At 46.3% G+C, this 13,613-nt stretch overlaps 3 protein-coding genes across 3 annotated transcripts; all 3 read right to left on the bottom strand.

Annotated features, from left to right (window-relative positions):
• Positions 1-6,105: 6,105 nt before the first annotated feature.
• On the bottom strand, positions 6,106-9,249 carry LOC140717770 (histone H2AX-like). The gene is made up of 2 exons (XM_073031489.1): positions 9,231-9,249; positions 6,106-6,494 (listed from the first exon to the last, which is right to left on the bottom strand). Exon 2 carries the CDS (start codon positions 6,487-6,489, stop codon positions 6,106-6,108), a length of 384 nt encoding a protein of 127 aa, XP_072887590.1. The 5' UTR covers positions 6,490-6,494; positions 9,231-9,249.
• LOC140717762 (histone H2B-like) lies at positions 7,454-7,894 on the bottom strand. Its single transcript, XM_073031478.1, has one exon. The coding sequence runs from the start codon at positions 7,871-7,873 to the stop codon at positions 7,499-7,501; it is 375 nt and encodes a 124-aa protein (XP_072887579.1). The 5' UTR covers positions 7,874-7,894; the 3' UTR covers positions 7,454-7,498.
• A 2,683-nt stretch (positions 9,250-11,932) lies between the features above and the next one.
• On the bottom strand, positions 11,933-12,615 carry LOC140717492 (histone H4). The gene has a single exon (XM_073031070.1). The coding sequence runs from the start codon at positions 12,613-12,615 to the stop codon at positions 12,304-12,306; it is 312 nt and encodes a 103-aa protein (XP_072887171.1). The 3' UTR covers positions 11,933-12,303.
• Between the last annotated feature and the right edge of the window lie 998 nt (positions 12,616-13,613).

Here is a 13,613-nt window from a genome sequence, read left to right as displayed (position 1 = left end):
AATGAAGCGAAAGGCGGCGGCACAGAGCAATTTAAAGGCAGCGAGCGGACGGGGCGGAGACATCCTGCTGTCAGCTCCCGGCGGCTTCATTTTTCTGTGTTTCTCTCTCCTCAAAAACTCGCCGATTCCAATTCAAATCGGACGCTGCGGAGACTCGGACTAGTTCCTGTCCGTCCCTGAGGCCGGAATGTTCGCTGGAAAGAAAGTTTAATCGGGATTAAAGGCAGCACTTTCTATTTCAACCCGTTTCATTACTGCATTGCCCGCGTTCTCTCTCCCGATCGTTGACCTGTTCTCTGCTTTTTGCTAAAATATTTAATCTAATTAAAACTTTGCGGTTAATTTCCTCTTCGGGACTGAGCTGGGGAGTGGGGCGCTTCCGTAACAGAAAAATATTTTCATTTTCGACAGGAGGCGCTGAGAAATCCTACGATGTGTTCGGACCCACAAACACAGTGACACTGGTCTAACCCGCCCGCTCCTTTAACTCACTCTCTCTGACACAATACACACTCAATGCTCGCGGAAATCAGCAAGTCAGGCAGCATCAATGGTGGGAATAAACAGCCGACATTTCGGGCTGAGACCCTTCATCAGGACTCTGGTGGGAGATGTTGCCTGACTTACTGGGTTCCAGCACCATTTTGTCCGCGTTGTTCGCGATTCCCAGAATCTCTTGGCGTTCTGCTGACACAATGTTCACATCTGCACCTTCATCGCATTGTACTGCCGTCAAAATAAAATGACAGATTCCTTGTCATATAACACAGTGATCAATGATTGTGATTCCAAGGAATAAAGGACAACGGACATTGTCTGACCAACCTCTGTGTAACTGAGAACCTCAGGTCCGGGAAACATCCTTGGAAATCTTTTCTACACTCTCCCCAGTTTAACCCCGTTTCCTAAAACGGTGACAAGAGCTGTACACAGTACAAGTGTGGCCTCCAGTCACTTACACAACTGTAACATAATGCCCCAACTGATATACTCAATCCCCTGGCTAATGAAGACCAGCATGTTAAACCCCGTTCGTCACCACCCTGTCTACCAGTGACACGACTTTCAATTAACTGTGTGTGAGAGATTTACCCCTAAATCTCTCCGGCCCATTACACTCCCTGATGACCGATCATTCATAGTGTAAGTTCTACACTGGTTTGATTTTGTCTATTGTCTATTGCAATGTGCACTGCCTTGTGCTGTGAGGATTACATTCCTTGACTTCTCTAGTGCCTTTAACACCATCCAGCCCAAGATCTTAAGGCACAAACTAACGGAGATGGGAGTAGACTCTCACATGGTGGATTGGATAGTAGACTACTTGAAAGATAGACCTCAGTATGTGCGGTTGGGAGACTGTAGGTCTGACACGGTGGTCAGCAGCACAGGAGCGCCGCAGGGAACCGTACTCTCTCCGGTCCTGTTCACCCTGTACACATCAGACTTCCAATATAACTCGGAGTCCTGCCATGTGCAGAAGTTCGCTGATGACACGGCCATAGTGGGGTGTGTCAGGAATGGACAGGAGGAGGAGTATAGGAAACTGATACAGGACTTTGTGATATGGTGCAACTCAAACTACCTGCGTCTCAATATCACCAAGACCAAGGAGATGGTGGTGGACTTTAGGAGATCTAGGCCTCATATGGAGCCAGTGATCATTAATGGAGAATGTGTGGAGCAGGTTAAGACCAACAAGTATCTGGGAGTACAGTTAGACGAGAAGCTAGACTGGACTGCCAACACAGATGCCTTGTGCAGGAAGGCACAGAGTCGACTGTACTTCCTTAGAAGGTTGGCGTCATTCAATGTCTGTAGTGAGATGCTGAAGATGTTCTATAGGTCAGTTGTGGAGAGCGCCCTCTTCTTTGTGGTGGCGTGTTGGGGAGGAAGCATTAAGAAGAGGGACGCCTCACGTCTTAATAAGCTGATAAGGAAGGCGGGCTCTGTCGTGGGCAAAGTGCTGGAGAGTTTAACATCGGTAGCTGAGCGAAGGGCGCTGAGTAGGCTACGGTCAATTATGGAAAACTCTGAACATCCTCTACATAGCACCATCCAGAGACAGAGAAGCAGTTTCAGCGACAGGTTACTATCGATGCAATGCTCCTCAGACAGGATGAAGAGGTCAATACTCCCCAATGCCATTAGGCTTTACAATTCAACCGCCAGGACTTAAGAACTTTTTAAAAACTATTATGAATGCTTTTTGAGATAGTGATTTAGATGCATATCATATTTTTTACTGAGTTAAGTATTGTGTGTAATTAGTTTTGCTACAACAAGTGTATGGGACATTGGAAAAAAAAAGTTGAATTTTCCCATGGGGATGAATAAAGTATCTATCTATCTATCTATCTATCTATCTATCTATCTTACCATTGAAATGCATTTATCACGCTGTGCTAAATGATCAAGATTGCCCGGTTAAATAAGAAATACAGAATAAACTAAACAGTGTAAAAGAGGATCAGGGAGCGATGTGATTCCGAAGGTGAGAATGGGAAACCTGAAACCTGATCCATTCTTGCCTCTTTTACTCTTTAAATATCTGAAAGAAATCCTTATTCCCCTTTATACTATTGGCCAGTTACTTTAATTATTCATCTGTTCTCTCCATATTGCTATTTAGTTACATTCTGTTCTTTTGAAGTACTCTAATCCTTTAGCTCCCCACTAACTTTTGTGATATTCTCTGCTCTCTCATGTTCCTTTATGCTGCCTTTGTCTTCCGTTGTTGCTGATGGTTGCCTCATTCTCCCTTTCGAATATTGTTTCTGCTGAGGGATGAACTGATCCTGCATCTGCCAAATTACTCCTGGAAACTCAAGCTTTTCATACAAAGGTAATCTGGTTAATGCTGGGGAAGTCAAAATGCCCGACTGCTGTAAGCCTGTTCTGATTACACCTCTGTGTTATTTACCAACATGTCTGCTCCACAATACCTGAGCCTACTGGGAGGCCAGCAGTGTAATCCCATCAAAATCACCATTCATCATTTTATTTAAAACCTCTACTTACAAGACCTCATCAAATTCCTCACTTATTACTGTAGTGTTGGTCTCCCTAATCAAACATGCCACATCGCCCCACCTGTCAGGTAGCCATTATATGTTTCCCCTTCACCTTAAACAATTGTCCTGTAAATTTATGCTTCCCTACCCAGACACAAAGAGTGATTGCCTAATTATTTTGTAAACCTTTGGATGGTCATCAGACAGCTCCTTAATCTCTCTGGTGAGAAAGAGAGTCCCAGTCTGTCCAAACTTCTGCTAATAATTCAAATCCTCCAGTGTCAGTAACACCCTCATCAAACTTCCCTCCACACTTTCCAGCTTCATGACATCCTTCCTGTATCTGGGTACTAGAACTGTGCACAATACAGTGCAATCTCACTTTGATGATTACAGTTGTCATATGACATCCCAAATCCTGTAACTCAGTTCCCTGAGCAATGAAGACAAATAGGCCAAACATCATCTTCACCATCCTGACTACCTGTGTTGTCACTTTCAGTGAATGATGTTCCTGTATTCCATGGACACTCTGTCTGCAATACTCTCCAAGGAACAAGAATTTACTGTGCAGGTCCTTCCCTGGTTGGACTTCTCAAAATGCAAGAGCTCATACTTGTCCACATCAACATCCATCTGTCATTCTTTGTCCGACTTCCCCAGGTCATCTCGATCCCATTGTACTCTCAAAGAATCTTCACTGTCCACTCTGCCAACAACATTGCTGTCATCTGCAACCTCACTAATCAAGTTCACAACAATGTCAGAGGAACTGTTCACATCGATGACAAATGACAGTACCAGAACCGATCCCTGTGAACGTCACTGGTCAGAGGCCTCCAACCTGAATGACAAGCTGCCACAACCACCCTCTCTCTCCTTCCACCAAGACAATTTTGTGATGCTGATATTGGGAAGAATCTTCTCTGGCATCCTTTCTGATCCAAATGTGTAATACAGAAGAAATAAAAAATAAAGGAAAACATATCTTTCTACAGCCTACACCTCTCAGAAATGCCGAAGCCTCAACTCCCCACTCCAATTCTGGCCCACTCATACAATGACCGCTCTCTTTAAATCTAACTTCTTTTTATTGGATCGTGCTAAGAGCCTAACTATGCACAATCAAACATCCCCCTGGGAACTATGACATGCAAAATGTGCCAAATCCCCATGTTTACTTCATTTAAACTCCCTCTGCCTTTGCATAATCATATGACTGTGGCACACAAAATTGTGAAATGCAGGAAACCAAAGTACATGCCTGCACTGTTCCACAAGGCCACAAATGATAAAACAAACAAAACACTGTATAACAAACACGAGAATCCCGTAACTGAGAGGAGTGGAGATGCTGGATGACCATAAAGATTTAAAGAGAAGCAAGATAACTGTTTATAAAATCAGGGAATTGGGATCGACATACAGGAGGAGTCTGATGGCAGATCAGCTTTTACATGGTATTGTGGGTGAGGGACTAAGAGAGAACACACTGGAGGGTTTATCCAGTGAGACAGTGTGAATAGAGCTCAGGATAAGAGAGGTGCATTCACTGACGGAGTTGTGCTACAGGCCTCCCAAATGCACAGCAGGAGGTAAAGAAACTGAAATGTAGCAGGGAATGAAAGATGTAAAAGCAACAGGCTCATTGTAGAGGGTGACTAATTTCCCCAATGTTGACTGGGACTCCCTTAGACTCAGGGGCTTAGATATCACTGCATGTGTTAGAAGAATACTGGGATGTTTGATGATCTGGGCCTGTACTCACTGGAATCTAGAAGAATGAGGGAGCATCGTATAGAAACACATTGAATGTTGAAAAGCCTAGATAGCGTTTATATGAGAGGATGTTTCCAATAATGGAAGAATCTAGAACCAGACCACACCCTCAATACAAAGATGCCCCTCTAGAATAGAGATGAGTAATTTCTTTCGTCAGAAGGTGATCAATCAATGCGTTTCTTTGGCATGAAGACAGTCATTAGGGTCTCTTTCGCAAAATGTTCATTTATATTCAGAGGCCTGGATGGACGAGGTTTTTTTTTTCAGTAAATACGGTCGGTTCCACAGGGTAAACGTACCTTTGTAGACAGTCAGAGACCTGTGTAGCTGTACCGCGGAGAGCATTCTGACAGGCTGCATCTGTCTGGTGTGGAGGGGCTACGGCACAGCACCGAAAGAAGCTGTTGATAGTACCCAGGACATCTTTAGGGAGCGGTGCTCATAAAGGCAGCGTCCATTATTAAAGACCTCCAACATCAGGGCATGCCCTTTTCTCACTGTTATCGTCAGGCAGGAGATACAGAAGCCTGAAGACACACACTCAGCCATTCAGGAACAGCTTCTTCCCCTCTGCCATCCGATTCCTAAATGGACATTGAAGCTTTGGATAATACCTCACTTTTCCAATATACAGTTTCTCTGACTTTGCACATTTTTAAAATAGTGTATTCAGTATACGTAACTAATTTACTTGTTTTTTCATTATGTGTTATTTTATTTATTATTATTTTTCTCTCTCTGTGCTAGATTATGTATTGCATTGAACTGCTGCTGCTAAGTTAACAAATTTCACGTCACATGCCGGTGATAATAAACTTGATTCTGAAATGTAAAAAGCAAATGTTATTTTTCTGTCAGGCGATGGGAATCGCTCATGAAGCAACGAACAGGCGATGTTCCCGCCTTCTGCACACCGGAACGGTCCGGGGTCAACCCGCAATGTGGAACCCAGACAACGCGGTTCTGGGTGATGAAGAGCGGAGTCGTTCAGTGGTCGGAGATTAAATTCTCCCTCTCGGGGCTGACTCCGGAAGTTCATTTCACGACTCTGCGCCTAGTGAACCCGCTGACTCTCTGCAAGGGGAGAGAGCTACATTCGGTCGGCTGAGAGGGGAAAACGAGCCGGTACTGAAACGAACCGGTTTCCCTGCAGATTTATATTGGTTTATCTGCCGGAAGAAACATGTCGAGGCACTGACAGATGCAGGATATCAAACAGACGGAAAACACCCGCCGCTCAGCCCTTCCACAGACATTGTGAGCGGCTCTGAAAAGAGCCTTTGGGTAAATAGATTCAGCTTACGTCGCTTCACTTACTGGCAGCGCCGGTTTTCTTGGGCAACAGGACAGCCTGGATATTGGGTAACACACCGCCCTGAGCGATAGTTACCCCTCCCAGCAGCTTGTTCAGCTCCTCGTCGTTGCGGACGGCCAGCTGCAGGTGCCGGGGGATGATGCGGGTCTTCTTATTGTCCCGGGCCGCGTTGCCGGCCAATTCGAGGATTTCGGCCGTCAGATACTCGAGCACAGCAGCCAGATAGACCGGGGCTCCGGCACCCACCCGCTCAGCATAGTTGCCCTTTCTTAGGAGTCTGTGAACCCGGCCGACCGGGAACTGCAGTCCAGCCCGAGACGAGCGAGATTTGGCCTTGGACCGAGCTTTGCCAGCGCCGCCTTTTCCACGTCCAGACATTTCCACCGTCACGATATTACTCCAACGAGAATGAAGGAATGTTCAAACAGCCCCAACTCGCCCTTTTTATACCCTCTTTGAGAATGCAAACTGATATTTGTGATTGGTCTGATCCTGCTTATTCTCATTGGTGAAGAGAAATGCTCCAATCGAAGAACTGCCTTAATCACCAATCAGCAGTCCGTAAAGGTAGAAGCGCGGAAAATAACCGTCTCCTCCCCAAAGTGCACTGAAATCTGGAAAAAAAGTCCGCCAAAAAATAAATCTATTGTTCAAATGTATTTTCAAGTTAAATAATTGCAGTTCTGTTTTAAGATTGGGTCTTCGCATTTCCCTCTGTTACTGAAACCGGGCACATTTGATTTAAGTGTAGTTGATATTGGAGTGTCTGGGAACTCAATTCTCTAATTTATTTCAACCCGTAACGGAACCGAATAAAACTGACCCTCAGCTTCTGCCCGCGGTCGGTCTCTGTGTGAACGTTATCAGGTTATGGAAAACAACTCTTCTCAAACTTTGACCAGAGTATAGTCTGCAATTTTATAAAGTTATTATATGAAAGAGCCATCAGAAGGAAATCTGCAGATGCTGGAAATTCAAACAAGACACACAAAATGCTGGTGGAACACAGCAGGCCAGGCAACATCTATAAGAAGCAGTGTCGACGCTTCTCCATATGAAAGAGCCATGATGTCTTTCAGGCTCGAGTTGAAATGAGATTCAGGAGTTACCCAACTGGAACCAATAAACTCCTGAAGCCACAAATAAAACAACGGCAGCAATCCTCCGCTTGGCATGGATACCGAGTGGGACGGACTGATTGGGGGGGGGGTAACAATTCCTTGTCAGTTCAGTGGGAGCTTACTAAAACCGTGATTTAGCTGTTGTAAAAGTCACCAGACATAAAGTATGTGTAATTTATTACCTAGTGCTAGTACAACTCTTTCATTGAAATTGTGAGTGGCTCTTAAAAGAGCCGTTGTGTTTTCGATCATCTCACTGGGGAGCTTTACTTGGAGCTGGTGTACTTGGTCACCGCCTTTGTCCCTTCGGACACGGCGTGCTTGGCCAGCTCCCCGGGCAGCAGCAGGCGCACGGCGGTCTGGATCTCCCGGGAGCTGATGGTGGACCGCTTGTTGTAATGGGCCAGGCGGGAAGCTTCACCTGCGATGCGCTCGAAAATATCGCTCACGAACGAGTTCATGATACTCATGGCCTTGGAAGAGATGCCGGTGTCGGGGTGAACCTGCTTCATCACTTTGTAGATGTAGATGGCGTAACTCTCCTTCCTCGACCTCTTGCGCTTCTTGCCAGACTTGCTCGCCGGTTTGGCCAGAGTTTTCTTGGCGCCCTTCTTGGGAGCGGGTTTCGGTGGATCAGGCATTTCCTCGTCGGTTTCAAACACAATAATGCAGAAGCTGTTTGGAGCGCGGGTTAAATAGGCAGCGCCCAAAGTGGTATGTTAATGAGGATGGGAATGCTGAGCATTTCCATTGGCTGTTTGGAGAAATGAATCACCAATCAGAACGCTGGGGGATGGGAAGTGGCGCCAATGTGTGGTGGTTGCCGCTGTCGTTTAATGCGGGAGGAAGTACAGAAGGGCAGAGACAGGCGGGGGTGCGGCCTGAAACTGAAAAGGGAAACGCAAATATCAAAAGCAGAATGAAAATAAAATCAAATGAAATATTGTGAAAATAAACACTAAGAGGTTCAGTTCATGACACACGGCAGCAGGAGAGCGAAGGAGAGATTTGGACATTTCAATGTAAAGTTCAAATCGAGTTTATTTACTCACAGGTGAGAGGAACAACGGATTTGTAGCAGTATCACAGACACATTGCATCAGACACAACATTGACATAAACACTGGAATTAAATAAGAATTATACCAAAATATTCAAATAGACAGAGGACTATCAGTGGGAGAATCGCCCCTCTTGTGCTTCTTCATCTCGTCACTCTAGATTCAGTGGCACGCAACGCTGCCACTTTGATCCGGCCCATGCCTTCATTCACCAGGCCCAACACTTGCCTTTATTGGATCTTCCTCCTCCTGACACTCGTCATCGGGTTTGTGGGGTTGTGTGCCCCCTTGGACCTCTGGATTAGGTTTGAGGGTAGGCCTGGTGGATGTATGAGAGAATCTCGCCCAGGCCACCCACCCAGGCTCGCCGTGTTTATCCCAGGGAGCAAAAAAAAGAGAGGCGTGTAATTCTGCAAGTTGTGGGTATTTTCGACCTTGTTACTTGGCTTTATTTTGACCATTTGGGGAATAGAATGTTCTGTGGCGTAGTAATCAGGCTTTACTTCCAAGTACAGTTCAACTTCCCTACTCTAAATTTACACCTGTCTTTATTTTGCCTCTGTGTGCCTAGGATTGCATGGGTTAAATTAACAGTGTTTACTGCAGTACAAACTAGTGATTAATGTTGGGCAGATTGATCCATGATTCCAAAACGCAAAAATCTCTGAAATCCAGAATTTATTGTACTGACATTACGTCACAAATGGGGAATTTTACCCAGGATTAAATGGCTTGACTAATGAAGAGCGTTTCATGTCACTAGGCCTCTATTCACTGGAAATTCGAAGAAAGAAGGGTTACTGAATTGAAACCTATCAAATAGTGAAAGGGCTTGAGTGAGTGGATGTGGAGAGGACTTTTCCTGTGGTAGGAGTGTCTGTAACCAGACCACACGGTTTCAAAATAGAGGGGCATCCTTTTAGAGTGGAGTTGAGGAGGAATTTCTTCAGCCAGAGAGTGGTGAATCGGTGGAATTTGTGTCCACAGGCAGCTGTAGAGGCCAAATCACTGGATATAGGCAGAGATTGGGGCTGAGGAAAAATTGATCAGTGATGATGAAATGGCAGAGCAGGCTCGATGGGCCAAATGGCTGAATTCTGCTCCTAAATCTGATGGTCTTATGGACTCACTTAGATACTAAAATTTTCCCAGAGACTGTTGATCTCAGCTTTGACTCAACCCAGCACCTGACGCTCCAGATTCCTTATATAAAGAATACAGAAGTTCTTTGTTCTCAGATTAAAGGAATATGATCTGATTTCCATCCTGAATGCTTGTCACCTCACTCTGATCAACAGACACAAAATACTGGAGGAAGTCTGCAGGCCGGGCAGCATCTATGGGAAAGAGTAACGAGTCGATGCTTCGGGCTGAGAACCTTCACCAGAGAGAGATCTGCTGGAAGGGTCTCGGGCCGAATTGTCGACTGTTTACTCTTTTCCATAAAGGCTGCCTGTCCTGCTGAGTTCCTTCAGCATTTTGTATGTTTTGCTTGAATTTCCAGCATCAGCAGATTCTCTGGTGTTTGTGATTTACGCCTCATTCTGAGGGTATTTTCCTCAGTTATGGAGATCTCATTCAGGGGAAAGATCCTCCTTGCCTGCTGTCTGTCACATCCTGAAAGAATCTAACAGATTTCCTTGTTTTCTCATTAACTGCAGGGAATACAGACCCAGCCCACTCACTCTCCTCTCACATAACCAATCCTCCATCCCTGGAACCAGCCCAGTCAGTGTGGGGAACAGTCACTGAACTCCCTCTATTGCAGGGATATCCTTCCTGAGGAAGTGTGACCAAACCCGGACACTATATTCAAGGTGTGCTCTCACCAGGGCCCTATAGAATCCCAGTGAGACATCTGTACCCCTCTTCTCCACTCCTCCTGGATCACAGGACAAAATACTGTTTGCCTCTCTCATTACTGGTTGTATCTGCATGTTAACTCAAGTGATTTGATTACAAGTATGCCCAGGTCTCTCTGACCATCTCCATGTGGAAATAACTCTTACAGTTTGTTCCTGGGAATGGGTGATCTCACATTTCACCACATTATGTTCCATCTGCCCCATCCTCAACCATTTACTCTCCTGTATACATCCCCCAAACCTTCTCACTACTGACCCTGTCCCTCCCGCTCTGCCACAGCAACAGACCTAGTTACTGAATTATGTAGCACAGAAACAGGCCCTTCAGCCCAACACATCTATGCTGACCAAGCGGCCAAACAAAACCATTGTCAGTTACCTGAATTTGGCCCATGTCCCTGTGAAACTTCCCTCTCCGCAGTCCAAGAGATTTGGCAACTGTGCCCCCCTATACCATCACTGGAGGTAGTTTGTTCCATGTAAACAGCACATTCTGTGAACAAAACCTGCTCCTCAGGGTCCCAGTTAAATCTTTCCTCTCGCACTTTATACCTGTAGTCTCTAGCTTCCAACTCCATGACCCTGGAGATAACAGATTCACTATTGTCCGTATCAATGTCTACCATTATTTTATCAGCTTCTCTAATGTCACATACACTCTGATGGAAATGTTCCAGCCTATCCGGCCTCCTGTTAAATCCCTTTTGCACCCTCTCCAGTTTAATGTCACCCTCTCATCACAGGGCAACTATAACTGTACGCCGTGCTCCAAGAGTAGTTTCCCCAAGGCTGGTAGAGCTGTAATGTGACGTTACGGTACAGTGTCCAATACTCTCCCGATGAATGCAAGTGTGGAAAACACCTTCTTCACCATCCTGCCTACCTGTGTTTACACTTTGAAGGAATTCGATATCTGCACCCCGATATCTCTCTGTTTTACAGCACTCCCAGGGACCGACCATTCCCCACGGCAGTTCTGCCCTGGTTCGTCAATGACAATGGAACATCTCTTGTTCTTGTTTGCAGACTCGAAGGGCCGAATGGACTACTCCTGCACCTATTTTCTATGTTTCTATCTCACATTTATCTGTCATTCCTCAAATCAGTGACCTCATTGATCACCGTCCTGTTGTATTGCTGGTTACATTTTTTCACACTTTACTGATATCTGCATATTTGCTGAGCCGGGCATTGACATTGTCAGCCGAGTCTTTAATGAATGAACTGCAGCAGCAGACCTGACTCAGCTCGCAGGCTTTTCCTTGCAGCGATACACGCACAGTGCTGGAGGAACTCAGCAGGCCAGGCAGCATCTGTGAGAAACAGTAAACAGCCGACGTTTCAGGCCGAGACCCTCCAGAATCTGAACAATGTCTTGTGTTTGGTTTTCCTTCGATCCTTTCCTACGTGACTGGATAACATAACCCATCCTCCAATCCTCTGCCACTACTCCTGCCCGAGAAACGCGCAGAGAGACAGAGGCGGGGAGGGGAGGGGACAGAGTCAGAGTGACAGACAGGGCCGAGACCGGCCTCACATCTTCCAGCTCCGTCTTCACTTTACTACACCCGGCAATTTCCAACGGTTTATCCGAAACACAGAGCTCCAGAGAGGGGAAAGAAACTCCCTCACACACCACGTACACAGTGAAGGATTTCTAGGAATTTACTGGCGGTCGGACTTCATGCAATCAGAATACAGTGTGATTGGCGCAGGATTAATTTCAAATCGCCCGCCAATTTCAGAGCACCCAGCAACGGTGCTTGATTACTTTTTTATATTATTTACCATTAATTGCATCACGGATTCTACAATTTCAGTTTCATTTAATATATAATTGCCTCAGTTAAGATTTAAATGGATGATTACAGAATCGTTTCTCTGAATGAGGGAACTGATTTCTATCCGAGACGAACGAGGGGATGATGATCGATCTTAATGCATTCAGAGCTTCTGCCAAAATCACCGACAGAAAAGGCAGAATCGCAAACATATTTCAAGCATAAAGGATTAATCTGCTTCAAAAGTTACTCAGCAAAATATATCGATAAAAATAATTAAAGGGTTGTGGACACGGCTCCGTTTGTGAGGCGGTGGGTGGCTCTTAGAAGAGCCTTTGTGTTCTCGGGAGGAAGTGGGAGTTTTTCAGCCGCCGAAGCCATAGAGAGTGCGGCCCTGGCGTTTCAGAGCGTACACCACATCCATGGCAGTGACCGTCTTGCGCTTGGCGTGTTCAGTGTAGGTGACCGCATCCCGGATCACATTCTCCAGGAAAACCTTCAGCACCCCGCGGGTCTCCTCGTAGATCAGACCCGAGATCCGCTTGACGCCGCCACGGCGAGCCAGACGGCGGATGGCCGGTTTGGTGATGCCCTGGATGTTATCACGGAGCACTTTACGGTGCCGCTTGGCTCCGCCTTTGCCCAGTCCTTTGCCTCCTTTCCCTCTGCCAGACATGATGCTGCTTCACTCAGGACGCTGCTCAGTGACAAACCGACTGCTGCTGTCTCCTTTTATACACAACGCCCCGACCTGCCCGAGAAACGCGCAGAGAGACAGAGGCGGGGAGGGGAGGAGACAGAGTCAGAGTGACGGACAGAGCCGAGAGCGGCCTCTCATCGTCCAGCTCCGCCTTCACTTTACCACACCCGCCAATTTCCAACGGTCTATCCGACACAAAGCGCTCCAGCGAAATAAACTCCCTCACACACCACGTACAGACAGGAGGATTTCTAGAAATTTGCCGATTCTCCTGCTTTAAATTATAGGAAGTGCTTTTCCATTCCGCAAATCCCCGAGGACCTCCCCGACCCCATGACCAGTGCGAGCGCCCTCACACACAGCAGTTGGTGGGCGAGGGTGCAGTCAATTCCAGTGATGAGAGGGTTAATTCATCAGAACAATTGTTCCTCTGGGTCGCGAGGGAAATGAAAGTCCGGTCACATAAAGGAACAGGATACATAGGCTGATATAAGGATATATAGACCGCGCTTCTGGCGCCTTCTAAAGCCCAGGTAAAGGGGTGGCTGAGGAGCTGGTGCGAGGTGGGTGGGGCTTCTGCTACAAGGATCATTTGCCTCTCGAAATGAAGGTCAGACAGGTCCAGTGAGGAGGGGAGTCAATATGTTTACTGGAAGCTTCTTGGTGCTACACTGAAAGGTTTAAACGAGCAGGTATGAGGTCCTACAAATTGATTTTGAAAGGTTAAAACAGCAGGACTTCCAGGATTAAAATTACAGAATTATGACCTAAACCATGTGGTTGTGTGGTGAGAAATTGATATTTCGTGCAGTTTAATATGTTGCTGAGGAACTGATGCAGGAGTGAGGGCTTCAGATTCATGGATCAATGGGCTCCCTTCCAGTCAGGTGGGAGACCGGGACAAACAAGACCATTTCCATCTGGACCGGAGGGGAACCAATATCCTCACCAGGAGGTTTGATGGTGTCACTTGG

This window comes from Hemitrygon akajei, chromosome 28, assembly GCF_048418815.1.
Source record: "Hemitrygon akajei chromosome 28, sHemAka1.3, whole genome shotgun sequence".
Lineage (NCBI taxonomy): Eukaryota > Metazoa > Chordata > Chondrichthyes > Myliobatiformes > Dasyatidae > Hemitrygon > Hemitrygon akajei.
The sequence above is the reverse complement of the archived record's forward strand: the minus strand, read 5'-3'. Positions and strand labels throughout refer to the sequence as shown.